The sequence below is a fragment of the Necator americanus genome, chromosome III, assembly GCF_031761385.1.
Source record: "Necator americanus strain Aroian chromosome III, whole genome shotgun sequence".
Classification (NCBI taxonomy): Eukaryota; Metazoa; Nematoda; class Chromadorea; order Rhabditida; family Ancylostomatidae; genus Necator; species Necator americanus.
Genome location: NC_087373.1, coordinates 10,252,590 through 10,280,170, shown reverse-complemented (window position 1 = coordinate 10,280,170; position 27,581 = coordinate 10,252,590). Strand labels below are relative to the sequence as shown.

General features: G+C 39.1%; 1 protein-coding gene across 1 annotated transcript; it reads right to left on the bottom strand.

Moving 5' to 3' along the window:
- Window positions 1-503: 503 nt before the first annotated feature.
- Window positions 504-13,736, bottom strand: RB195_009166 (uncharacterized protein; the record flags this gene model as incomplete). Its single annotated transcript, XM_064196025.1, has 9 exons — window positions 504-531; window positions 1,847-2,101; window positions 2,164-2,351; window positions 2,416-2,526; window positions 2,588-2,767; window positions 4,260-4,412; window positions 4,486-4,569; window positions 5,927-6,055; window positions 13,485-13,736. The coding sequence occupies 9 exons, from the start codon at window positions 13,734-13,736 to the stop codon at window positions 504-506; spliced, it is 1,380 nt and encodes a 459-aa protein (XP_064047170.1).
- Window positions 13,737-27,581: the final 13,845 nt, after the last annotated feature.

The window sequence follows — 27,581 nt, the reverse complement described above, 5'->3', positions numbered from 1 at the left end:
CTCATATATATGTACAAAAATACACCAAAGTCAAGCACATGACTGTCATCAATCAATAAAAATTTTTAATAACAACAAAAAATGACTAAGAGTTTGTGTTTGTACGCGACATCCTGACGTACAGAAAAGAAAATCTCACAACAACGTAGATCAACGGATGTGAAGTCTCTCACTTTGGCATTTGGAATTTTCGGGAAGCGTTGGACTAGAACGCTGCTCATTGTGCTGTTGTTCGGTGTTAATGATGATAAGTAGGATCAAGTATCTCTCTATATATGAACACGTAGATCGATGAGGAGGAAAGCGGTCAGTTTGAGCGTACTGAGCGCACGACGACGACATGGGGTAGAGCGGAAAGGAACAGTGATGAAAAAGAAAGAAGAGAAAGAGCTACCCAGGAATCGAGGTGCTGTAACCCGTTATAGAATACTGATCAGTAGAACCGGAAGTGAGTAGAATGGGCATTTGTAGATGAAGAACGACTATTGACGATGAAGGCGTTGTCAACGTGATGAAACGTCCGAGGAGTACCTGAATTCTGCGTATTTAAGTGCTGAATGAATCATAAAGGGAATTTTCATCTTATAAACTGATCAAATAAACTTCTGTCGGACTAAAACGATACGATACCATCGTCAATCCATATTTTCAAATACAAGTTAGATTAAGGACGGGAAACATGAAATTGACCATGTGGAGAACCCTCCACGGAAAAGTAGGGTTAGGTGAGTAGATCACAAGTATGAGCGGGAAGACGCTCAATTCGTTTTGATCGTGAGAAATGGCCTAATCAATCAAATTTTCCTACAACGCACATTATAACTTATACAAGACACTTTTCTGCGTCTAGAAGCGAGCGTACGAAGATCAAAGAGGTTGCTTTAGCAGCCCATTCAAATAAAACCAATAAATAAGCTGATGAGGGAATCGGCGCATGTACAGAGCGCGTAACGCGTCATATGGTGGTTCGTAGGAAAATTCCATCGAGGAGGCAGTCTCTCTAGTTGATTTTCAAGACAGCTAAGAGAGATTAAGCGTGGTCGTGCCCATAATTGTGATCTACAACCTTAGCCTTGTGTTTTCGTACAGACATCCCAACACCGTCAATTTTTTTGGCATGCTGGCTTTAAGATTTAGAGTTGGAGCTATCTTCGCTCAGAATATCCTCACGAATCGGTTGATTGCTCTAAAAACGTTGTCAACAACAAAGGCATCGCAGAACACTACAAGAGTTCTAGATAATGCTCCAGAGGTCCATAAAAATGAACAGAAAAATGAATAGGTTTCTGCCAAAAATAATCTGGCTCCACATCAACGACCTCTGTGAATCTTAGTCTGTGGAGCGAGCACTGAGGTTTTTTTTAAATTTAAATCTTCAGGGTCTACAGTTATACTACGATGTGGTGTTAAAGTTACCAAATTTAATTCAAACTAAAGTAAGCACCAAAGTAAATAAAGCAGCACAAAGCACAAATTCGATAAAACGTTTGAGGGTTTGAGGAGGGTAAATTCCTCCCACACACACTTCTTCCCCCGTTCTTGGCTTTACTGAAGGCAGTTCTCGCAAACGCATGAGGGAAATGAACGACTACCTGCACAGCACATTATGGATTCATGACGGGACTGAGGGAATGTGCGCTCCGCGCTGGTAATGACCACCCTGGATGCTTCGGAGAACATATGAATCAAATTTTCTGAATTCTTCTCTCAAAATCGACTGTGTTTCCCCTTGATGGAGTTGAAACGACTGATTCAGTTCAAATGTGGGGTATCTCACACAGGACTCCTTTCAACCTCCCTCCACCTCCTCCTGAATTACTGCTTCTGTTCAGAACAATACACTCACCCTCCGAGCCTCACGGCTGTTTCGACGTGTTCTCGTGGCCGTAACGGTCGCCTCCTCGGCAGGGAACGAGCTCGTGACGTGACCCGCCTGCCACGAGCAGCAGCAACGTCCCGAACCACTTGGAGCGGATCCTGGGACGATCGCGGGAATTGATCCGGAGTTCCGGAAGGATTGCGAGAAATTCGTGGCGATTCCGCGACCGGTGCCAGTAACAGGGGTTCCAGTGGTGATGAGTGCTCGGATGACGGTGATGTCCTGGACAAATCACAGAAATAGATGTTGATTTCTAATTCTTCGGAGAAAAAATGTGTACTAACTGTCTATTTTTCACAAGCGATTCCATCTTAGGATATTGTTTGTATACGACATCGAATTGACACAGAGGACATCGTCGATTGGACAATAACCAAGGATCGACACATTTCGGATGAAATTCATGGCCACAGAACAGTACTCGAAGTTCCGTGCCTTCAGCGTATTCGTCAAGGCAAATAGAGCAGCGTTCCTGGAACAGAAAGAAATTAAAAAAAAAACTGAAAAGAAAGGATGGGAAACAATTGTGAACTCACTTGAGAACCGGCAGTGTTAGCTACAGAGGTCAATGATCCGAAAACTGGAAGATATGTGGAACGTACACGTCGCAAACGAGCAAAAGGCCGTCGACGTTGTCGTGAAGGTTCCTGTAGACGCGAGAAAACATTTTCAACACTTGAAATTTTTCCAGGAAACATGAGCACGTACCTTTTGGAATTTTCTAATTTCCATCTTTCCGACTGCCGCTCTCGCAAGAGTCCTAAGCCAAAGATCACGATGCGCTGTTGGTCGCCATCGAATCTTCACAAACACCAGTAAAGTGATGAAAATCACCAAAACTACGAGCAAACCGATCAGCGAGAGATTCAGAAGACTTGGACGGAAAACCTGTAAACATTCTTGGATCAGCTTTGCGTTTACTGTGATCTTGCCGCCGCTGAGAAAACGAAAGTTTTGCGATATTGCGATATATTCGCGTAAAAAATACCATTTCTACCCTTCTTTAGCTTTTTGTCAAGAACAGTTGCTAAAAGGAACCTCTAAAAATACCACATTGTCATGACTTCGCCTCAAGACCCAATGGAAACACTGTCGCTATTTGTGGAAGGTGCACCACCAACATAAAAACCTGACATAATTTCTACGAGGTAAGTTACTTGCGGAGAGATCATGTAGCGGAAAAGCGAGAATCGAAATGCCCTATAGTGGGGTCAAAACGAAATGTAGCACGGTGCAGCTGCGTGAGCGGCTGCGCTCGAAGCGGTGCGGTGGAAGCAGCGCTTGCGGTCAAGGTGGGACCACCACGAACCACAGCTATGGCTGGTGCTAACGAAATCTCCAGCGGATCCTAACCGCTGCTCTCCAGCGCAGCGCTTCAAGCGCGATCACTTACTCAACTGCACCGTGCTTCATTTCGTTTTGACCCTACTATAGTTAAAGGCATCACCCCACGAATCTGAGGTGGTGCAGATTTCAGGTGGAGTATTCGTATACGAGATGAGAGGCTACGGAGAAGGAGGTGATTCCGTCCATTTCTTCGTAATTGCCGTAAAAAACGGCCCGGAAGATGCGGCGTCGTACGAGGCTGGCGCGCTCCAGTCGAGCTCCCTGTAGAAAGTAGTGCGCCAGTACGCCTGAAGCCGTAACTTCCGAGCCGTTTTTTACGGCAATTAGGAAGAAATGGACGGAATCACCCCCTCTTCATAATCTGCTATCCCGTATACGAATACTCCACCTGAAATCCGTACCACCTCAGACTCGTGGAGTGATGCCTTTAAGATGATCTTATTCTAATCTAATTCTAATTTCTAATTTAATCAGAAGTTACAAAATTATCACTAGTGGTGTTTATACTTTATCGCCCATATACAAGTTGTACGAACAGACAGTATTGACATCTTGCGGTATTAGGGTGCTGAAAGCTCACACAATGCAAAAATCAGCTGTAACTACCAGATTTCGTGAGCTTTCAGGAAATTTCGAATGAGAACAGCTGTCGTTTCGCTTCAAAGCGTTAATTTCTTTTCTAATCCATGCAACCTGTCACGCTGCTAAAAATCAAAATGGCGCACGGTTATAGATTCTGGAACACGATTTGAAAAGCTAAGTGAGAAACGTGAGAGCCTAAATACTGAAGAGAGATCAGAGATCCACTCTGATTATGGATTTAAACAGGCGAAAAGAAGGGGAACTTTTCTAGGATCTTGTGGGAAGAAATTCGTAGTCGTGATTAACTTTTCTCTCATAGAATTCCAGGACTTTACCTTACTTTAATAGTGACGTATTGATAGGAAAATTGGAGAAGTCTACAGAAAAAACCGCGCAGGAAGAACTGCTTCAGATAGAACAATCCTTCAAAGCCGTCAAAAATTAAGCTAACCTGTAATTTCAGCACATGCGGTGGTTTCGGGTCAATGAAATCGAGCCTAAGATGAGCGACAGCGGCGCTAGTACCAGCTTCAGCCAACTGATTACGAAGACGTTGTGTTTCCTGGTCATCCAGAACGACAACTGGGATTTTTGAAGCTCGAACCTATAATATAAACGGTAAAAACCCTCATCTAGTGCTTAGTTGGTCTCGATTTCAACAAAAAGAACTCCCTCACTTTCATCGGTTTGCGATTCCGTTGAATCCTAGACGCAGGGCCAACAACCAACGCAAGCGCTCCGGATTTCTCAACAAATCGTGCCTGGAACATCGAATACATCGATCAGTTGTATATTTAGCAGTTCTTGTTGCGATTTATGAGATTTTCCCTCAATCTGGAGTATTGGCGTGACAATGGTCGCTTGCAATTTCTGTTTTTATCGTCCACTTGCGCGTTCCCATACCATAAAAGTGAATGACTGACCATTATGAGGGCGCGATTGCTATAAAGATAGCGGACGCGCGATCTGGAGAGCAGAACGGAGGAGGACTATGACTGCTGCGACTGCAGCAAAATGACTGTCGTTTATTTTTCGAGGCAAAAGCAATTTCAAGGACAAACGGCGCTCATGACGCTCGGCTCAATGGCCGTGTTCTACAGGCAACGGCGGAGTCATCGAAAGTTCACATCAGCACGGTTTCAAACACGATTCAATCGGCCATAAAAATATTTGGTCCAATTTTACCGCTTTTATTTTATTTTTTATTGCTCATCTACTATCATTACTTATTATTAATTGTTTTATATTTATATTTCATTACATAACTATTATTGTTATTATTACAATTTATATTTATATTATAATTTATTTTTATTATTTTATATTTATTAGTATCTCAAATTCCCATTTCTACACTAAAATCTGCATCTTCTACATTTCCCTTATATTTCTTCGATAAAGTGTAGACGATTTAATGTTTACTTCAAAAACCAAAAATTAGCTGTTAATTTTCAAAGCTTAATTGGAATTAGAAGTCTTCTATTCTGTTAAGAATAAACAACCGCAACCCTGAACAATAATGGCACATTCACAGGTAGTTTAAAAAATCTTTATTTTTGCTAAAATATACGAAAATATATTAATTCAAAGAAATCAAATAGTTTTCCTAGGATATTAAGCGTTTTCCGATAGAAATATAAAATATTTTAGTGTTCATTAATATATCAAGTTATTACCAGTAGTATTATCCTAACTTAAAGCTTTCAATAATTGCAGAACAATGCCTTCAGGGTGAAAACATCCACATTTTCCATTTTTGTTGCCAGCTTTAGATAAATCTCTTTTTACTTTTTTTTTTTGGATGTAGGTAATGATAAAAAAAAGACAATTTTTGATTTATTCGAATCGAACGTCATTTTCGTTCATCAGGATGTTTTAAGCGTACCTTTAAACGATAAGTTTGCGGAAAACGCTGATTTTGCTATTCTCTTTCATCCTATTTCTAAGGATAATCAGTATTATGTCTTGCTGGTACGATAAACAAAAACGTCAAGAACAAAGGATCTAGTGACCTAGTCCCTGTATCTTTCCCAAGAATGTCAGGATATCTAATCCTTTTAGGAATGTAGGAATTAATATGCCATAAAGCATAGACCCAAGCAACGCATTGTCGCCCACCTGATTATCCAAAGCGACACAACCGGTGAGAAATGGTTGCACTTCATCGACGAAAACGACAGCAATATGTCCGAACAAGGTTCGGTCAAGTCCTTTTCGTCGTGCATCGCATGCTCGAAAGGAGGATACCTAGAAATATTTCACTAAATCATAGTCGGATTATGAACTGAATTCTGGGATTAATCCTAACTCTATTTTTAAATAAGGTAGCAAAAATAATAGGTAAATAGTTAAAAATGTAGCAAATAATCGATTAAAACTAGACCGTTCCATTGGAGAATATGTAGGAAACTCAATATCTAAATGTGTTTTTTTCTTTTTCACAAAAGTTGAATGGGATTAAAATTGAACAAGGATCATCGACACGATTTATTCATTAGCAGGAAAATCTTCTGGATTCCTCTTTGGATTTCATTTATTCGTTAGTGATTGTAAGGACATACAGCACTTCACCATTGTTTGTTTAAAGATAATTTATTTATATTCGTATTTGTAGCTTATGTTAACGACAAAATTTGTCTCCAAGTCCTTTTTTCTTATGAATCTCAGGATTGTGAACTGGGTTTGTGTTTTCTTGTTGTGCCGTTGAAGTTTCGGTGAAGATTTTTCCTTTGTAGAGTGAAATTTCGACAACATGTTGATATTGACAAAATTTCTGTTTATACTACACCCGTATAGTTTACAGTTTATACGAAACTCTCTTCTGATCTCCAATTCATGCCGAAAAAAAAAGATTGTTCCCGTCTATGAGCGTTGAACCGAGTCGGTACGAACCGCGACTACACACCCACCAAGTATATCAATTTCCTCCATAGATGGCGACGTTTGGAAATGTGGAAATGGCCTTCCGCAAACGCTATAAATAACGGACATTCGGCGCTGCGATTTGAAGTCGCCGACCCGGCGGAGACAGTCCACAATTTGTGGATGCGCAGCACGGATAAGACGCTCCAGCGTATCACCTTCGTCACAGGAGACGCAGACTTTTATTGGGCCCATAAAGCGCGAACTGTGGCTCCGCATCATTGCTGGTTTACGTGCTTAGTCGAAATGATATGGAAGAAGAAGAAGAAGAAGACGGTCTTAGAAGAAAACGACACGTTCTGTTTCTCTGCGATCTCCACACATCGCTTTCGCTCGATCACCAGCTCACAGCCAGAGGAAATTCATTTCCGCTTCTTGCTATGCATACTGTAGCCGCCTGCTTGGATTTATTACTACGAAAACATATGAATGAAGAAACGGATAAATAGACGTGTGGTGTTGAGGCGAAATGAATTGTGGCTCCGGGCTGAAATTGGTGTTCAGCTGCCATCGAACTGAAGAAAGCCCCGTACGACTGCTCGTCATCGAAGACTAATGGGTAAATAAGGCGGATTTAAGGATGAGGACAGGCGCAAATCCCTTAGAAAGAGTCCAGTACATCTAAGAAAAAGTCTATGGCTTTAGGATGTATTCATAGTGGAAGAATAAGTATGGCTCTTATGAACTACAACAATTTAACCAGTGATATTGAGAAAATGTAGAAGTTCTTGGAGAAAGTCCACTTGGAACGACATTTCTCCAAACTTTTTTCTATTTCTAAAGAAGTAGCCGGAAACATCATTCAAATACCAAGGAAGTTATTGAATATCTCGAAATTTCCAAGAATTATGTTTTTTTATTTGTTTAACAAATGTTGATTCCTTATTTAAAACTATTGATCCTTTTTTCTAGAAGAGAAGCCCATATCTGCTAGATTTCAACACCCACGTTCATTTTGTTCACGCAAATGTTTTTCTTTTCAACGCACACAAATGTTTTTCTTTTTTCAAATTTTTTCCAGCAATTTACATGTACTATTCCATCAGCCGCAGATATCTTTCGAGTGGATTACATCCTCTGATACCAGAAATCATGGCTGATAAACAATCTCTGGATGAGAAAAAAACCATCTATACAAATATTTGCAGAGAGTAGAACTTGTTTTTTTTTTGCGTTTCCATCCTTAAAGTTAAAGATTTTCTCAGTAAAATTTGTTGTTGAATTTCTAAAGCAGTAAAAATAGCAGTGAACTTCCATGTAACTGAATATATGACACTTTACTGAATATTCGAATATTCAATATTTAGCAAGAAAGAAAGAAAAGAAAAGAAGAACTCTACGCATGAAAAGCTCTCAAATAATACTCGAATCTAGTTAATAGGTATTGAATAGAAATGCTACCGTACCAACCTAATAGGGGTAAGTAAATAACAGTAAATAACGTAGGTGTTTACTTAAAATTAGCTTGGAGTACTGGATAGTAATAGTCATCACGTTGGTTATCGCTGGGACATCATCCGAACAATGTCCAGAACAATCCCGAATTTCGCTAGACTTATACACACTAAGAAATTAATATCACACGGAAAGTTTGCAAATCCTGGTTTTGGGGATTTTTGAACCTTCCCATTCTTTGAGAATTTTCAGGAAAGATACCACTTTTTTTATAAATCTACCCAACTGCTTACCGCCCTATAGCCCAAATCATGATCCTAGATCAGCTGTAAATCCCTGGAAGTACCTGCCAACCACGAATTATTACAGGGAGACCCAAACCTATTGCCAACATATCCTGGAACCAGATCCTGACCCTGAGCTGTCGAATATTTCGTAATCGCAAGTGTTACCAAGCAGACAACGTGATATGTGTACAAAACAGAACCGCACTGACCCTTAAGGTCGTAAAACTTGAAAGATGCCGACATTGTGTAGAGACTGTGCCAGACGCGGAGACGCAGAGCGTTGGCAAATCCCGATCCATAGGTGACGGGTTTGTTATACAGCTAGGCTAAGACGACGGATTAGGATGGATTTATTGGCACCGCCAGATCCAGGGGAATGTGTCATGTTCAAGAAACGATTATCGATTGGAATTTTCCCATTTTTTTTAGTTCCTGCAACTGCCAACTACGGATTGTAGTGCGCTTGATAAATTGCACTTATTCTCCAACATAACCGGTAGTGTCGAGAAATATCCTCTTTCGTAAAATGTTTCTCGTTCTTGGCTCGAAAAAATTCTAATTTCTCCCCCTTCTCCCCAAAAAAATGGATGCGAAATCTAACAGAAATATAAATATCATAAATATGTATAAATACAGAAATATAAATATAAATATCCTTAAACTTGTCCGAAAATTAGAAAATGTACGCTTTACGGATGCACTGACACAGCTGTTCCAAGTCCTAATTTTCGTTTAGTACATTAGTTCTGAAAAAAAACTTTAACTACCTCGTAAAAGGTGTAAAAACCTTCGGATAATTTATCTCAAGAATTTGCCCGATGTAATTCACGAATCGTATTTGTAGATTGAGAACGTTGTACTATTTTCTGCTAAATTTGCACTCTAGAGGAAAATATTTTGTTTTGTTATAGAAAACATTCTAACCTCCTATGGTTTTCAGTCGTTTCGAACGAGCAAGCGGAAACATTGAGGAAACTTCACTTTTAAACGAAAAAAAGGAAGAAAAGTTCTCTTTTTTTTCTGAAATTTTGCCACAGATCCACTTTATAACACCAGTGTGCTGAGAGAAATTCTCGAAGAGATTTCTAGTGCCTGTGAGTTCCCCGCACCCGCAAAGTGGTCTCTTCTGCTGAAGAATACATCGGCTATCACTTCCCTGATTCCTGTACCAATGACTCCCTCAAAAACCCATCAACGCGTTTCTAGAAATGCATCGGTGCCCATGGCCAGGTGTGCTGCGTTAATGATCGCGGCGCGATTCGAACGATCGCCTATAAATCGCTCGGCGACGACGTTAACGACGTCGCCCGCATATGTCGTCGCCTTTCATTACGATTAGTTCTTCACTGCACTGGAAGGACACCTCAATGAGCTGCCGCTCACATGCTCGCTAAAAGCCAGCGATTCACTCGTTCTTTACGAATAAAAGCGATTCGGACACGGATAGCTTCCAGTATCTCGTAATTTGTGTGCGTATCGATGCCGCGTAATTTGAATGCAGGGTTTTCGGAGCGGACTCGGCGCTTTTTCTCTTCGTCTCAGTCGTAGTCCGGTTCACCATTGAAACGCCGCTTAATCCAATTTTGAGACGTCCATTATACGAATGGGTCCGTTTGGGCAATCGTCGGCGCCCTCGGACCTCAACAAAGGCACATGTCCTAGAATTATCGCAGCAGCAAACAAACAAAAACATGAAGCAGAGCCAAGGAGAAAGGACTTGATGAAAAGTGCATCCGCGGCGGAGGAAAGAACATCATGTTGCGAAAAGAAACCACCCAGGACACTTGAAAATTAGATTTTACAATTAACTTCTCGGATCGTGCAGGTATGTCAGTCGAGAATTTTCGGACTACGACAAGTTTCGTAACAAACATTCAACATATTTTCATGGGAATAAACAGAAAATTTTAAAGAAAAGAATGAAATTTTCTTTCGAAGGTGAATGAGTTCCAGAAGAAAAGGTTATGATATCTAGATTCCTTAAGTTTGGACTAAACGGTTCAAAAAAAAAAACCGAAAAATACACAATTAGCAAGAAGTCACTGATGGAACTGATTGAAGCCCTCTCTCAGCACCGGTTCCTAGAATCGCATCCTAAAGACCTCTATTTACATTTTTTTTAAATTAAAAAACCAAAAAGTTGAAAAAGGCAAATACTTTCGAAGTTTTCTATTATAACTCTGGATCAGATTGATCAAAAAAACATTATTTGTCAAGAAATTCTCATCTCTGGAAGACTCACGAACTAACGACTCAGAATTCGATTTTTTTTCGGATGTCTCGTTAAGAGGACAACTATGAGGAAAAACTCATTATTTGGAGGAAATCAACTCTGGAAACCATGAACACTACTTCTATTTGTCCAAAGCATTTTGAAGAGAAAAAAAAACTTGGCCTTAATAGAATAAGAAAAAAAAGATAAAACAGAGCTTAGAAGTTAGAAATTCGTATACGTGGTACAAGGGGTCATTTTAAGAAGGTTCTGAATCTGATAACCTGTTAGATTGCTACAAGATTGAAATTTTCCCATGAAAATTTTCCATGCCAACAAACAGCTCTCAAAAACTGGAACGGTACGTCTATGGAGAAGAAATCATGCAATCAGGGGAAATCTCCAAGACTTCTTCGGAACATCCGAAAAAAAAAGCAAAAAAAAAAAAACAAAAGTCACTATGTTGAAAGTGCGTAGCATGTGCAATACGTTGTCCAACAAAAAACTGTTCCTTAGATGCTCAAGAATTTACGTTTATTCCAATTTTTATTGTTAAGCTAAGAGCTGTTTGTCACAATTTGAAGAAAATTCTCTGGAAGAAAATGTCTGAAAAGTTCGTTGAAAACTGTCGAAATTTGTGGAAAATTCCAAGTTCGACACAAACAAGTTTATTTCTGTCTCGGATTTCCAACAATGATTGTGGATGATTCACCCATATTTCAAAAGAGAATGCTCAGCGAAAAAAAAAATTGATTTCTGAATCGCAGAGTTTTTTTATGCCGCTTTTTTCCAGATCATCACCTCCATATTCTTGAAGACATTTGTCCGCTTGTGGTGTTTCGTTGAGGGCTGCGCTTGAAGGCGGTCTGGAGCGTTGAGTGACCCCTCGAGGCTTGTGCTATTGACAAACGACCAACAACCTAATGCTTTTACTCGGATCCCGATGAAACATGGCCGGAATTCAAGGATTCGGCCGCGCCTCCCAAGCTACGAAATTTGCGCGACGTCTTCCAGAAAACAAACGACATGTCATAGAAGATGTTATAACACTATGTGAGTCATCTGGTAGGAATTGACAGCTTGTTCTGACCTTTTCCGGCTGCTCACAAACTCACAAAACAAGGGCTGTGTGATTAGTCAGTGCAGAACTTTTGCGAAAACAATGCCTGCGTGTGAATGGCAGCCGTTCGCCTCGTCCCATTTCCCATTCAAGATCAGTTTCAGCACTTCCACTGCCTGAGAACTTTCGAACACCGCATTGCCACAGCTGGTCGCGTCTTGTTCGTTGCTAACCAGCATCTGGTTACCGTAACCCCCGCAGTTCTTCACACACAAAAAAAGAAACGTTCGTGCCACCCATGAAGAGTGTTCGGCGAAGATTAATGAGGCCGATCAATCGAGTGCCAACAAAGGTACGTTGCTCCAGCAGACCCGACTCGAGTCTCATCACGTTAGTCAAAGGAAGGACATCCCGTCACAGTTCGTACCCACCCCCGAAAACATCCTCGAGCTCCCGAACACGCTGGAAAATCCATCGAAATTAGCTTCGAAAAGCCACAACGCATGGCGCGAAATTCAAAATGGATTCCGAATTAGTTGGTACGGCGATCGCTAATCCGATTCTAATCCAGATGTAGTGAGGTCGGAAGCAGGAAATGACCTTAAGAGGCGTAATAAGTCACAAGCCGCATACAGGTGTTATACAGTAATTACGGGCAGTTCCAGATGAATGGATACGATGATTCATGATGACCTTACAGGTGGATTTAATTGGTATAGTCGTCGTAAATACAGCTTGCTTGAGAAGATTTATGGAGGGTGAGAGGTGGCTTTTGAGAATGCGGTCGAGGAAAGAAAAAACCCCGAAACTTATTATTATAGCTATGGAAAGACGTGTTTTTTGGAGCAACCTAATTAAAACGGGTAAAATCAATAAAAATGTAATTTAGACAAGGAAACAAACAAGTGATGTTTTTGTCGGATTCTTCTATCTCCGATGATCACAAAAGTACAAAAATTATCCAGAAACAATAAAATCAACCAAAGCAACAACATCAAACAATGCAATAAAGAGCTAGTTTTTTAGACATCTTCCAGGAATCTCATTTCGCCATGTAGTCGATTTTTTTGTCTCTACTGAACTTTAAAAAAACATTTACATCAGCCGAGAAAGAAAATTACGCGCAAAAAAAAAGCGCTCAGTGCAGTGCAGTTTTTAGAGCCGGTATTTTCGAGAGATGAAAATGGAATCAAAAAAAAAGTATTGTCTGGCTTTTTTCCAATAGTATCTTATTAAATTTCCAAATGTACCTCATTAAATTTCTATCGAATGCCTCACAGTTTTTAATCGTCAGGAAAATATAGAAATTATCGTGAAATGCTTAAAATGTTAGGATACACGAGGAATTACGAAAGAATAATAGAAAAAATGTATTTTGGGATTTTGAGAAAACATGGATTATCCAGGGTTATTGCAACTCTCTCAAAGTGAATCCAAAAAAAAAATCCCAAACCAGTGTTATCGTTTTTTTTTAACCAAGCATTCACTCATTCAATCACATGGATACCTCCTAGAAAAGTAGTTATCCAGAATAGAAATGTTGAAAGAGGATTTCCTACCAGCTTTTTTCCAGGGAGATCACCGAGAAACTGCTGACAATTAGATATGGGATGAGATGAATAGGCACGCAAACCACATAATTGCGTATTCATGCGGATTTATAAGTGGAAGAGTATTGCTGTGACCAGAGGGGATAGAAGAGAAAAATCAACTTTTCAGGACTACCAGCCAATCCATAATTTTCCCAAAATCCCAAAAGTTTTCTCGAGAGAAATACTCGAAAAATGATGAAATACAAACCTGTACGATGTTCCCTTGCACTTCGTAGTTAAGTCCTGTGGGAGAAAACGAACCGAATAGACGTTGTTCCGTTTGCCTTCCATGTGAAACGATTAAATCCACATTTTCACCGAGTAGTACACGATCGGTTGGACCGGCGTAGACAGTGGTGGTGAATAGTAATAATACCCGCAAAAATAGTAGAAGAATAGACGGATGTGCTGAGATTGGAGAAGGTCGATACGTGTTTTCCAATGTTGATCGTTTTATCATCGTCTTCGCTCAGCACATCTGAAATGAGCCACAAGGATTGGAGGCGGGGCCGGCACTTCGTCTGGGGTCGGACGTACGGAAGGACGGACGGACGTGCGGATGGTGGTGGTGGAGGCGGCAGCGGCGGCGGCGGCGGCGGGGAGCAGGCGAATGGGTGGCCCGACGGGCGGACCTCTACGCCGAATACATATAAAAATGATATACGATCGCGATCTAACCGTTATGGGGAGAATATCGATCGGCAGAAAGGAGATGTAGGAGAGGGAGAAAGTGAGGGCCGATGAAAAGGAAGAAAAGAGAACGGAGAGAGAGAAAATCTCTGGAATTCAACGATCTTTTTAAGAGAGACCGAAAAACGACACTTAAGCGTTTATAACACTGTGCTTCATAGAGTCAAAGAAGATCTCATGGGAATTCCAAGAGGAAAAAGAGGACAGAGGAAAAGGAAAAGAAAAAGAAAAAAGGGAACTGAAGAAATTTTCATACTTTTTGAGGAAAAGTGATGACTAACGAGAAAACATGACTGAGCTTTCAGGAAAATTTCTTTGGCAACAGTAATTTCGAAGGAAACTATGAATAGTGCTTGATTGAAAAATAAATACTAAATAAGTACGACCTTAATGTTGTAATCACATAAATTTTCAGTTATTCCAGAAATTATGTGAGAGATGATGGTAAGAACTACATAGTCATAGTGTGGTGACATCGAAGAAAACTAAATTAGCACGGATTTGGACACACGTCTATTTATTTCATCGTTCATGACGTACTAAGGTTCATGTACATATGTACCATAACGTAGTAGTGTTTTCTTGAAAAAAAAAACTTTCAATCCAACCACTTCCTCTTTCTGAGGGAATAAATAGAGTCTGTTATCCGTTTTTCTTGCAGAATGCACTCACTTTACTGGATAACAGTTCTCGTACAAAAGTACTAAAAGGGGAATATATAGTTTGATTAGGAATTTACTTCTATGCATACTTCCGGTGTTCTCTGAACTTTTTACATTGTTTCTATCAATTCTTTTTTCAGTTGTTTCTATTTATACTACATTATATTATTTTCGGCTTTTGAGGATTTGAAGAAAAAAATATATGAAAGTCTTTTAATACCTGCACGAAGTGTTTGAAGGGAATTTGAAGAAAATCACAGTCAAAAAATCCGCAAAACTCGTTCTATGCATAGTTCGAAGAAGGATATACATAGTGACTAGCTGTTTTTTTCTTCGTTATCTGTATTTCACATAAATTGAACATTTTTACATCGTAGCTAATTTACGTTGAATAATACGACATAGTGCAGCTTCTAATAACTCCGTTGAAAATAATTCAGGTTTATATCCCGGAAATTTTCGCGAAGTTTATATTTTTAAGTGCTCACTAAAAAAAAGTACTCATAGAAATAGAATTAAAAATTAAGATTATATAAATAGGATTTTTTGGGTGAGTTTTGAAGAGTACATAAAAAGCGAGAATTTCATTTACTTATCCATTTATTTATTTGTTTATTTCGGCAGTCGCAAGGGAAACTACACCAGAACAACACAAATTTGGACAGAGATTCACTGCATTTGAGATATTCAAACGATTAAAATCTCCGAATCTGCGACCGCATATTTTCATCTTCAAATCTGAAGACAAAAACAAACCTATATTTATTTTCGAAAAAGAGAAATTAGCTCGTAAAAGGATCCGAAGAAGTAGAGAATAATTCCATGTATATTCTTCATGTTTGTTTAGTTCAAGACTCAGAGGAACATTTGCAGTAACAAAAATTTCTTCAAACCAAAGAAAAAATTTCGAAAAAAAGCGTTTTCCATTTCAAATGCATTTCTGAATTTGATCGTTTAAATTTATTTGTTTTTATTCATAGTCAACTGTAGTCGAATAAGCGTTCGACCACCAACCATCTAACAAAGTAAAATCCATTTAAATAATTGGATTTTTTTTTCTTGCAAGAAGGAAATTCGAACCAACAAAGTGCCGGTTGGTCAAAAAGTACGTTTTTTTTTCTTTCTCTGCTCGTTAAGCAATAAACGACGACCTTTAGGGGCACCTAATTGCAGCTAATCAAGCAACAGCTGCTGGAAGTTGAGTGGCGACGAAAAAGAGAGTGAGAAGAGGAAAAGAGTGGGAAAAAATGAGGTGGATACACGCGACAAACACGTTGCCGAACCGAAAGAATAACATTTGTTTATGCGATAACGTTGAGCGATTTGGCGTGCGTATGGGTCGTGTGAGTGAGTGACTGAGCGAGTGACCCGTTTCCCGATCGAATCTATGAGGATTCCCGTATCAGTAATCAAATACTTGCCAAAAGCATCCGCTGTGCGAACATTATATAAATTATGATTGATACGTATAGAGAGAGAGGGAGGGAGAGAGGAACAGGTTGTAACCGAGTCACAGCCGAACTCACATCACTCATGAGGAAAAAAGCCGATTAGAATAATGACTTTACGCTGAAAATATTAATCTCAAACGTATGTATGTATGTACCAGTAAATCTCAGACATATGGTCACACAGGTCAGTGAGAAAAAAAGAAGACAAATCCGTGGGAGATTTGTTGCTCTCGTCGATAGACTCAAATAGAGGCGAAAAAAAAAAACAAAAAAAAGGCGCGTCACTTACGTACATAGTTTTTCTTGACGATTAAGAAAACATTCTTGTTGTATTCTTTTTTTTCTGCTTTTCACTGCGTGTTTGCTGTATTTCTTTCAAATTTATCCTTGTCACATCCTTTTTGACACATGTCATTGAGCGTAATAAATAAAATAAATAATAAATAAAAAATATTAATAAACAAAATAATAAATAATAATAAATGATAATAATAAATAATAATAAGTAATAATAAATGAATAATCGAGCCGTGAAAGAATCCGCAGGAATCTCGATAAAGCAAAAATCCGAGAAGGATTGAGCTTTCAAGTGAGTTTTCCTTTTTTAAATTCCAATTCCACTATCACCAGCAATTTTATTTTTCTACTTTTTCATTGTTTTTTCAATCTTTCAATATTTGTCTACTTTTTAAAAAATTAACCATTTCTATCAACGATAACCCTACTCCGCCAATAGTTAATTCCTGTAAAAAGTGTGAGTAATACGGAATTATAACACTTATTTCTTGAGAAACTATTAAAATAGATAAGATGGGAAGAGAACGTCCACGAATGACAAAAAAAAAAACGAAAAACAGGTTTAAAAGAAACACCGACAGAGTAAGGCTACGCATAAAAATTCCTGCTAAAAGCAAGTGTATTGCAATGCTCTTCACGTTTTCATAACTTCTAAGAATTTGAACTAAAAATTAATAATAAATAGATAATTTATAGGTATAAACATAGTAAATAACACAAATATAAATATAATATTATGGATAAATATAATATGATATAAATATAATACAGTAAAAATATAACATAATATAAATATAATAATTTGAATTATTTCGTTTGACTAAGAATTCCAGAAAAGCCGGCTCAAGTCTATTCTTCGAAGAAAAACAAATACTGGTGGTGAACAAAAAGCAGCCCAGCGCTGGAGATGCTGAATCCACTAAAAAGGTACGGCATGTAGAGAGGGAAAGTGCAAATGCTCTCTCGGAAAACATATGTCAAGAAGAAAAACGTTGGCGATTTCCGCCATAGGATATCGGGACTAGAACGAAATTCTATATGTATACAGGTATATATGTACCTTCACTAAAAATCGAATATTCGGTTACGGATCGAATCGCTCATTTGAACTCATTGTGTGAAGAATCGAAGCCAATACTTTGAAATCTGTCGTTCTTTTTTTTTGCTCTTTTCCTTTCTTTAAAAAAAAACACCTTTTCTACTTATTTTAGTTATCTTAGCGGTTTTTTTTTTCACATCCAGCTAGCAACCTCATCAAACTTCGACGTATTATTTCAAGCTGTGATCTAACGAAAGTGATACCTCTCGATCCATCGTAAGAAGAAAGACTAATAGAAAAGAATATTTCTAGTTAGAATTCTCAAGAATTTCCTCTCTAAAAAAAAATAAAAGAAAATGAAAGAAATGTTGTTACCTTTCATAAATTGTCGGTCAGATTACTGTTCTAATACTTTCTTAATATAAGGTTATTTAAAAGTCCACCGCTCTATTTCGTCCATGAAAATCAGAAAATGAATATTCGATTCACCAAAAAAAAAAATCAGTAGAACTAAAAAGAGCTAGTTCGGGATTCAGGTGACGTTCTATATGGGAACGAAATCTTTAGAAAAAATGTTTACAAGGAAATAAATTAGTTTAGCTCATATCTATGTTTACTTTAATTATAACTCAGTTTTTTTAAACAGTTTTTTCTAAAGTGTCGAATTGGTATATTTTATTTCAGATTGATAGAACGAAAGGATAAACCTTTCTGAAATGCCAGCCATATAAACCATTTAGCCAATTTGGATATAGCGCTCGTAAAAAATGTTCAACCCCGTGAACGCAACGCATCTGTCGCAACGCACGCTCTTTCTCTGCATTGCACACACTACCGCTTACCTTTTGTTTTGACCCAATCAATCCCGCTTAGCCCTTATTCATTTGAATACATTCGTCGTAGACTATAGATCTGGTTGTTTTTAGGTTTTACCGTACACCTCAAAATCGGTGAGTCTCAGTCTTAGACCTTTTACTGTTATCCCAATTAGTTCAGCAATTAATCCGGATTAATCCTGATCCCGATTCAAAAAAAAGCAAAACTTTCGCGGCGTACTTGAAATTTCTCAATTTGGGAAGAACGTAAGATCGATGAGAATTAAAAAAAATCGTAAAAATTATGGGTCCTGCAAAATCCAAAACGTTAGTTTGATAGCAAAACTGGTTTATATTGTTATCAGAAACGTTTTTATTTAAAAAAAAACAGTCGAAAGTGAAATAATTAATTGCTATCATCGCAAATTAATCATGGAATCAAACTGATAAAAACTTTAGAAAGGCACACATGTACAAAGTGAATCCACAGGAAATTTCTTGGAACAGTTCTTAGACGCGTTAGCTCGGCCGAATGTCTGTGGAATTCCGTTTGGGGTCATATGAAATACTACTTGCTCGAAGAAAGATAAGATCTATGTTGCTACTTTACCTCTCACTTTTTAAGAATCCATGCTAAAATACAGTTACAGTAACCGAGTGTCTGCTGCAGCCTTTAAGTATATCATCAAAAGAGAAGACCGAAGCAAACAACGTCGTGAAAACTTCCAATGGAATAGAAACGGGTAGAAAAACGGACGTTATGTCGGAAATCAAAGAGTTAATAGTTTATGGTTATTGGGCGATAGCCTTGTGGCACATACCGTATACGAGTGGGTGAAGAAAACGAATGGTTTTCGCGGTGCAGAATAGAGGATGCGAAATGCTACAGATGAAAACATGGGAGACTGTAAGGATCATCAGGAAAAAGTAAAAAAGTTATTTTTCCAGATTAGTTCTACTAGTCAGGTTTTTTTTTATTTTTAATCGGAAGCTTAGAATTTGGGAAAAAAAAATCCTGGAAAAAGGGTGTATCAGGGAAAGAGGAATAAGGATTTTGCCATTTACATACCTCACAAGTAAAAAAAAAGTGTTTATGGAAGATTTTCTTGCCTCTCATTCACTCATAAGAAAAAAGTGCCTCCGTGAACCCTGAAATCCCGTACTCTCCTGGATTACGGTGCAATTTCACCAATATCGTTCATTAATAGCCCATAGTCAATAGGAAACAAAAGTTGACGCTGCTCACGAGTACAATTATCTTAATTTTGGAAAAATAAAACAGAAAATAGTCCTTTGAATACGGCTACTAGAATATAAATTACACGAAAACGTTTCTCGTACGCAAATGGTGTTATTAATTGCTACTTCTAATGTTTAGCCACATTTTCAAACATTCAAATATAATCTTTAATATATAATGATGGCCCGTTGTCAGAGAGAGAGAGAGAAACTCATGGGAGCAAAAGGATAAAGAAGTGCTTGTGGTCCATTTTCAAGAAGTTTCCTAGCAAATTGAACCCATATGTCCACAAATTTTCCCACAAGTCCAGGGAAATAAATGCCCTGGACTTTTTCTTTCATCTATCTACACTGTTACAGTTCCAGGGTAAAGTGTAGTTGGGGAGCGAGCGAGAGAACTCAACAGCGCTCTTATTTTTGGAAGTAAATAAAATCAGTGCGGGCCCTAAGCCCAAAAACCGTCATAGATCCTCTAAAACTAATTCTAAAAAGTATTAGTTTTAGAAGATCTATGACATGTAAGCTAAAGTTACCAAGAAAAAAAAGAAAGATAGAACTTCCAGAAATAAGAGCGCGTTGAGTAAATGAGAGATCCTCCAACCAACTACACTTTTCCCCACACTATTCTAAGGACATTTCAAATGGCCTGCCCACACCAATCCTCTATGCCTCTTGACCTGCTGGCTATAGATTTTGCTATGGATGTGCGAGAAACTGCGCACCAGGTCAAAGGAACTGCTGAAGTCTCGGCACACTTAGCCGAGCAAGCACCGTTCAAACACAATCGTCGTCCGCACAGCAAGCAATCGCTACGACGTGGATGACGGTGGCGGCGGTGGCGGTGGCGTCGAAGTGGAGAGCTAATGGTCGTCAATTGCGCCTACTCAAGTGCGCCGGCCGCGTGCTACGGATTGTTTCTAGACGGAATCCGCGCCGCCACCACCACCATCACCACACATACACACACACACGATTGACATCTATCAACAAACATGCTAGGCACTTAGCAAACACACACACACATCAGAGTCGAACAGAGCGGCATATACGCCGAGAATGAATACGACGAATATGCATGGACTTAAAAGAGAAACCGCAGCATGAAATCGTGAGAAAACGATCGACAGTGATCGTCGGCTGGCTGGATGACTGAGTGAATGACTGACTGACTGACTGACTGACTGCCGCTACGAAAAGGTGTCATAACGCCGCTCGCGCTTCTTCACAGCTTTTACGATCGAGGTAAAGCGCCGACGTATCAAAGGCACCGACTTGTCACTGAGGCCGCTTATCGCATTATCAGCGCCCATAAAACTCGAGCTGAGAGCAACAAGCGACGAGGTATTGTGGCAACGGTTAGAGGGGAACACGCGTACTGTGACGCGATGGTGTTGGAGACGACCAGCTGCCAGGTGGTTGGTCGGTGGTCATGATTTGTTTGGAATACGAAATCGTTTATGAATTCCGCACACAAACGCATACGCGGCGACGTATGATCCTTCGACTCGACGAAATAATACGATTAAGGGTTAAATATGCGAACGAATGACGAAAATGCTGTATTTGAATCTTTTGCAGCTCCGATGGTTGGTCCCGAATTGGTCGAAAATCAGCGAAAAAAGAAGGGAAGAAGAGACAGAGGTGTTCAAATTCATTTCCTAACGCGAACAGCGTAAAAGTGGTACATGGACAGAGTAAAATGGCTGATGTAAACAAATCTGAAAGTTGAAAAAAAAATACATTCAAAGTTTGTGTCTAGCGAAAAGAAAAACTGTCTTCGTTCTGAATCTCGCACTGCATTCGACCGACAAAATCAAAAATTGTGAAGATTAAACGGAGCCATTCGATCCATTATATCTTTAATAAACAACATTCAGCTTATCTAGAGAATTATACACTATCAATGTAAAATCCAACATCCTATATAACTTATTCAGGACTTGTTTAGGATTTCTTTGAAATTGATATATACATATACGACAATTTCTATCGCATGCGAAAACCGGTCCCTAACATATTGTTTCCTCATTTTCTGATTTCAGAATTCTGATTCACTTCAGGTTGCTGTTTTATTCGCTATTTATTGCTATACTTCACTTCAAACTTTTCTTTTATGATAATCTATAAACGATGCTGCAAACCGATGTTTATTCGTTTTCAAACTTAATTTTTTTTTTGCTTCATGAAATAATCCCTGTAAAGGTTCGTAATTTCATCGAACGAACAAAAAACGAATAAACATAGGTTTGCAGCATCGTCTGTGGATTCTCATTTTAAAAAAAAAGTTGAGAAGAAAGCATAGCAATAAATAAAAAAAGAAAAAAATAAAATAAAATAATAAAGTAATAAAACGAATAAAACAGCAACCTGAATTAAATCAGAATAGTTTGCTTCTCATTTTTATTTCCTTTACAGTTCTCCATGGTTTCTTTACTTCGACGACTTCTATTTAAAAAAAAAGCGTCGATGAGCACAGATACACGAAATCAGAAAAGCATAAGCCAATTACGCCGTATTTGTACGAAAAGATACAATGTTCTAAACAGAAAATATACAGTATTTAAGGGAAGGTCCTACAGTGGTTACAATAAAAAGGAAAACTTATATTTAAGTACTACAAAGAAAAAAAAAGTGGAACGGTGGTAAAACAAAGAATGTTTGCGTAAAAGAAGGGAATCAGGTGAAAGAACACCGTGGAAGTTGCTGTGAGGAGATCGTCAGGATAGAAAAGAAAAGAAAAAACTGAGAGGAAAGGTTACGTGAGTTCATCTGCTTCTGCTTTAGTTTACATTACTGCACACAAGATTTTTAGCGTTCTATGATGTTCGCGCAAATGTGCTGTGAGAAATTTTCAAAATCTTAGACGGCGGTCGATAACGTGGAAATGTACTGCGCAACGAAAACATCAGGATTTGCAGGATAGTAACGCTTCAATAAAAGAAAAAAGTGGAAATTATCAAAGAAGGATATGAAGACGACATTTTTCTGTGAGTCTTACGTGCAATCACAATCTATCAGTCAATGTGGACAAAAGGACAATGAAATATGGAAAATATGGAATGATAGGCAAAGAGAGAGAGAGAGAAAGTATAACGAAATATGACTCAGAGAGAAGACATATAACGATGAAAAAGACTGAAAAACGAAAAAAAAACGACACCATACGAAGCTCGTTACCATTTCTAAATTTCAGAGTACGTTCGGTAACGATTGAAAGTGAAATTTTGGGTCCTAAAGCGAAATGGTTTCTATTTCCCAATGCTCACGTTTGCGTGCAAATTACGCCGGACTCAATAGTCATATCATAAGCTTCGTTTTCTGTTTCTGATTTTGTAGATTTCACTTTTTTGAACAACCTCTCTCAATGTTACAGGACAATTCAACAATTTTGCTTCTTTTGTCCTCTTTTTTATTCTCGATGATGAGAATCTGAATCACTTTTGGTCCCATTATTTTCTCTTCGAAGATCTTTACCAGTTTATAATTCGTTTAAAGTAACTTTTTTTTCTCGTGAACTCTTATCGTCGGTTCATTCGCCAGTCTCTGAAACATTTTAAAGGAGCCGATATGAAACCAGAAATTGTGGTCCCATGGGGAATTTCCTTCTAACCCTCGAGTTTGAATTGAAGGGACTTTTCGGAACATTCTCCGGAACTTACACAGAACAACGAGGCAACAAACGTTTCCGTTGTGAATTAGAAATCTATGTTTGGTTTCTTCTCGGGTCTGCATTTTTGTGTACTACTTCAGTAAGTTTATTTATTTATTATTAAATTTAACATTTAAATCTCTTCATAGCGCTATTTCTCGACTTTTCAATGGTAACGGTACCCTTTTTGTCAGTGCCCTTTAAAAGCATCACCCCACGAATCTGAAGTGGTACGGATTTCGGGTGGAGTATTCGTATACGGGATCGTAGATTAGGGAGAGGGGTGTGTTTCCATCCATTCCTTTCTAATTGCCGTAAAAACGGCCCGAAAGATGCAGCGCCGCACAGGGCTGGCGCGCTCCAATCGAACTCCCTGTGGAAAATAGTGCGCCGGAACGCTCGAAGCCGTATCTTCCGGGCCGTTTTCTGCGGGAATTAGGAAGAAATGAATGGAATCGCCCTCCAGATTCGTGGGATGATCCCTTTAAGAGAAAATTCCAGCAGCAGCAACACGGAAAAAAAGAGATGAAGATGAATGATCTCACAAATCCTTCTAATTTCTTGGAATCATACCGAGGATTTCGATGTGAAAGTGGGTTAAATGTCACCTTCGGCTAAATCCGAGCATGTCCTTCGCGAAGAAATTGCTTTGAAGAATGTGGTAATTTCGCCATCAAGAGCTGTCATAGGTGTTTCCCAACCGGTGACTAACGTCAATTATTCCTACATTACTGATTCATAGTCAGTATCTAGATCGCCATGTTCCCAACATTTCCAAAATGCTTTTCTGAAAGTATAGGCGCTGTCGAAAGTTGAGAAATGGTAGAATTTCATCGGCATAGTCAGCTGGTTGTTTGAAAACATTCGCAAGCCGGTTTTACCCGGTGTTCACACGTGAAGTAGCATCTATGCTGCACTGCTAATAAATAATGAGGAGTGGTCTTTTGTAAGTGTAACTAGCGCCATAACCAAGATTTCTTCCACATTTATACTTGGTTTACTTCACGCCTTTACTGGGGATCGAATCTGAGGTGGTACGAATTTCAGGTCGAGTATTCGTATACGGGATCGTAGATTATGGAGAGAAGAGTGATTCCGTCCATTTTTTCCTAATTACCGTAAAAAACGGCCCGGAAGATACGACTTCGAGCACTTCGTTGCGCTATTTCCTACAACGAGCTCGATTGGAGCGCGCCAGCCTTGTGCACGCGCCGCATCTTCCGGACCGTTTTTTGCGGTAAATAGGAAGAAATGGACGGAATCACCCCCTTTCCATAATCTACTATCCCGTATAAGACATACCATAATGACATAAATACTCCACCTGAAATCCGTACCACCTCAGATTGTGCCTTTAATACATACAGTCGGGTCAAAACGACATGAAGCACGGTGCAGTTGCGTAAGGGGCTGCGCTCGTAGCGGTGCGGTGAAGAACAGTGGTCAGGATCGAGTGGGAACTCTAGCCAGCACCATCCATCACTGTAGTTCGCGATGGCGTTTTGACCCGTCTATACCGTTAACCAGATATGACTAGCGGAAAACTAGAGACAGTACGATATGTGTGGTATTGTTAGTTACGCATCGTCCGCTGCTTGATTAATTAACTAATCAAACAGCAGATGATTAACCTACGATATGGTCAGCGCCGAATGTTTTCAATCGGGTGCAGCGCGGTGCAGAGAGAGCATGCGCGTTGTGGGCGATGCGTCGCGGACGCCGGGTTGAACACATCGGACGCTACCCATTCATTTACGAATGAGTTGGATGTTAGGACAAGTGACTCAACGAGCAAATACTCAATGGATAAATTTACAAGCTGACAGAAGGATTCACTTAGTAAGAAATTGGTCGAGTGAATGATCGAATCATTCCAGTAGGATGCACGACTACGTAAACAAATGGAACAAATGAAAAAATAGGTGAATATGTTGACGAAACGGGAAGTAAGGAATGGGCGAACTCATGCATTTCGGAGTAAATAAGTTGCAAGAGAATAATAAAAATTAGAATTCAGCTACCAGGAGGACCCCACTCCGAAAAAAAAAACAGTCCATGACATCGGAATCGGAACGCTGTTAGAAATCACGTTGAACACCATTAAGCCACACACACAGAGACAGACACCAGCTGTGCTTTGTCGGTGAATGTGCGTCGGCCGCTAGAGATCCTCATCGCTACCGTCATTTTTCACACGTAATTGCAATTTTCGTTCACCTTTTTTTGCCTAGTCGTCGCCAGCTAAACCATCGCTCATAACCCCAGTCGAACAATGACCAACAAAAACATTGCGTTCCACAGCTTTGAACATTAAACGGTTGGAGCGAACTCGCACCGAATGGAAGTTTTTCGCGGATAACAACATTGGAAATGTTTGTAAAGTTGGCGCTAATCACTTGTCTCCCAGGAAAACTAGTTGAAACGATGTGAGAAATGGAGAAATGACGTCTTGTGAAGCGTCCGGGGATGAATTGATGAAAAACACGATGGAGCGGAAGAATTATGGCAGCAAAACACCTATACACTGACACCTACAACAATTTCACAGCCGTGAGGACAAGCAGCCGCTGAGTGTGCACGGAAATGGTGGAGACGCCGACCGGCGGCGGCATCATCAAAGGACGCCGGCGCGACATCAAAGCATCCGGCATCACGTCGCGCGAGCGAACGATCGCATCCTCCACTTCACATGCGTATGAATGTCATCAGGTCGCGGCACCGATAAGGAGTTGTGGATCAGCATGTGAAGATCAGAACGATCAATCCTTGCCAAACATAGAGGTCAAAAGAAGTTGATGAATGCTCTGAGAACTAGTTCAAATCCCCTTCCCTCCTATTTTGTATGCTTGAAAGACTTGAAAATTATGAGATGGAACGAAAAAAGAATAGAATAGAACAGGTAAAAATAAAATGAAAATAGAAAAGAAGAAAAAATAGAAGAAAAAAGAATGCTGGCCCCCAATCATCATTTTGCAACTACTTCGTGATCTATTTGCAACATCTACCTCGATCTTATTGATATTGTCTACTTTGTGATTTATTACTGGTATTTTTGATTGTTGTTTTATTTGTGTTGTCTCTTGAAATCATTTAGAATATTTAGAATAGCCTCGATTTGCTTTTTTTTCATTTTCTTTTTTTTTCTCTGCTTTTTGTCAATGTGTGATTAATAGACCATCAGCGGAAACATGAGAGAATCTCCAGAGAACCCCCAGAGAAACGATCTCATAACGACCAGCGTCGTCGGGTGTGCTGAATCTTCAAAAAAAACATTGCTCTACAACGAATCATTAGAATTTCTTGAGAAAAAAGCAGAATGTTAAGAGGATGACACTAGTAAACGGAAAAAGTAAGAGGTGTGACTTTGACTCTTGTTTCTGTCTTTAACATGAACTAAAAACTATAGATATAGCTGAAATCAATTGAAATTACAATTACGTGCCTGCTCCAACCCAACCACACCTCAATTTCACGGTGAACACGATCTTTTTTCTTTAATTTGTATGAATAATGTATTTGTACTAGCATTTTACTGTTTTCGGTAATTATTACTCATTTAAAAGTTAAGAAGATAACTCAACATCTACTTTTGAACAAATGAAATCAACGAATGAAATATGTTAGTTTTTCACAATAATACCCATTAAGTTGTCCAGTAGTTTACTAGGTAACTTCAGTAACGCCCTGTTCGAAAACTGAAACTCAGCTAAACATACCTGGTGACAAATCAAATCCCTAAACCACTTCGTTCCTGAAGTTTAAGACTGGTGACTTTTTGTCATAGCCTACACCTTGTGCTCTGTCATCTTCTTCTTATAAATTCGTCTTGCGAAAAGAAAAAAAAAAAACGCAGAAAAGAACATTTAGCTGGAAATTATCCTCGGACTTGTAAAGACTCAATTCCCATGAATTGTTTGTTTTGTAGTGCGCGAAATTAACTTGAAAAACTTGGATCAAAGGACACATTAAAACTTTGCACGTGAGAGATAAAACAACTATACATTCCCAGATTCCTATCCTTTTTATAAGCTATGATTGCCTTTTGGCATTTATCTGCAAATACCTATAAGTGCCTGATCGACTCCGATTCCGCTACTACAGGAAACTTGGCTTCTGCTGCTCTTTCCGGATTTCTAAGTAACACTGATATAACGCAAAGAATGCAAAAAGAGAAACATATGAAGAACTAATTTTCATTTCCTAGCCTTTAAAATCACACCGGAAATCTGCTGAAGGAATAGAACACGAGTCAGAACACTCGATGAGGTTACAGGCGGACATTTAAGTGACATCACACAACCTTCAAGAGAAAAAAAAAAACAGAACAACGAATCATCCAAAAAAAAAGCAAAAATCTTCCTAGTTTTCTCTTGCGACTCATTTTGTGAACAAAAATGAGAGGATCTAATTCGGCGGAATGTTCGAAAATCGGAATCGCTTTCGAAGTGCCTGTGCGTTGTTGG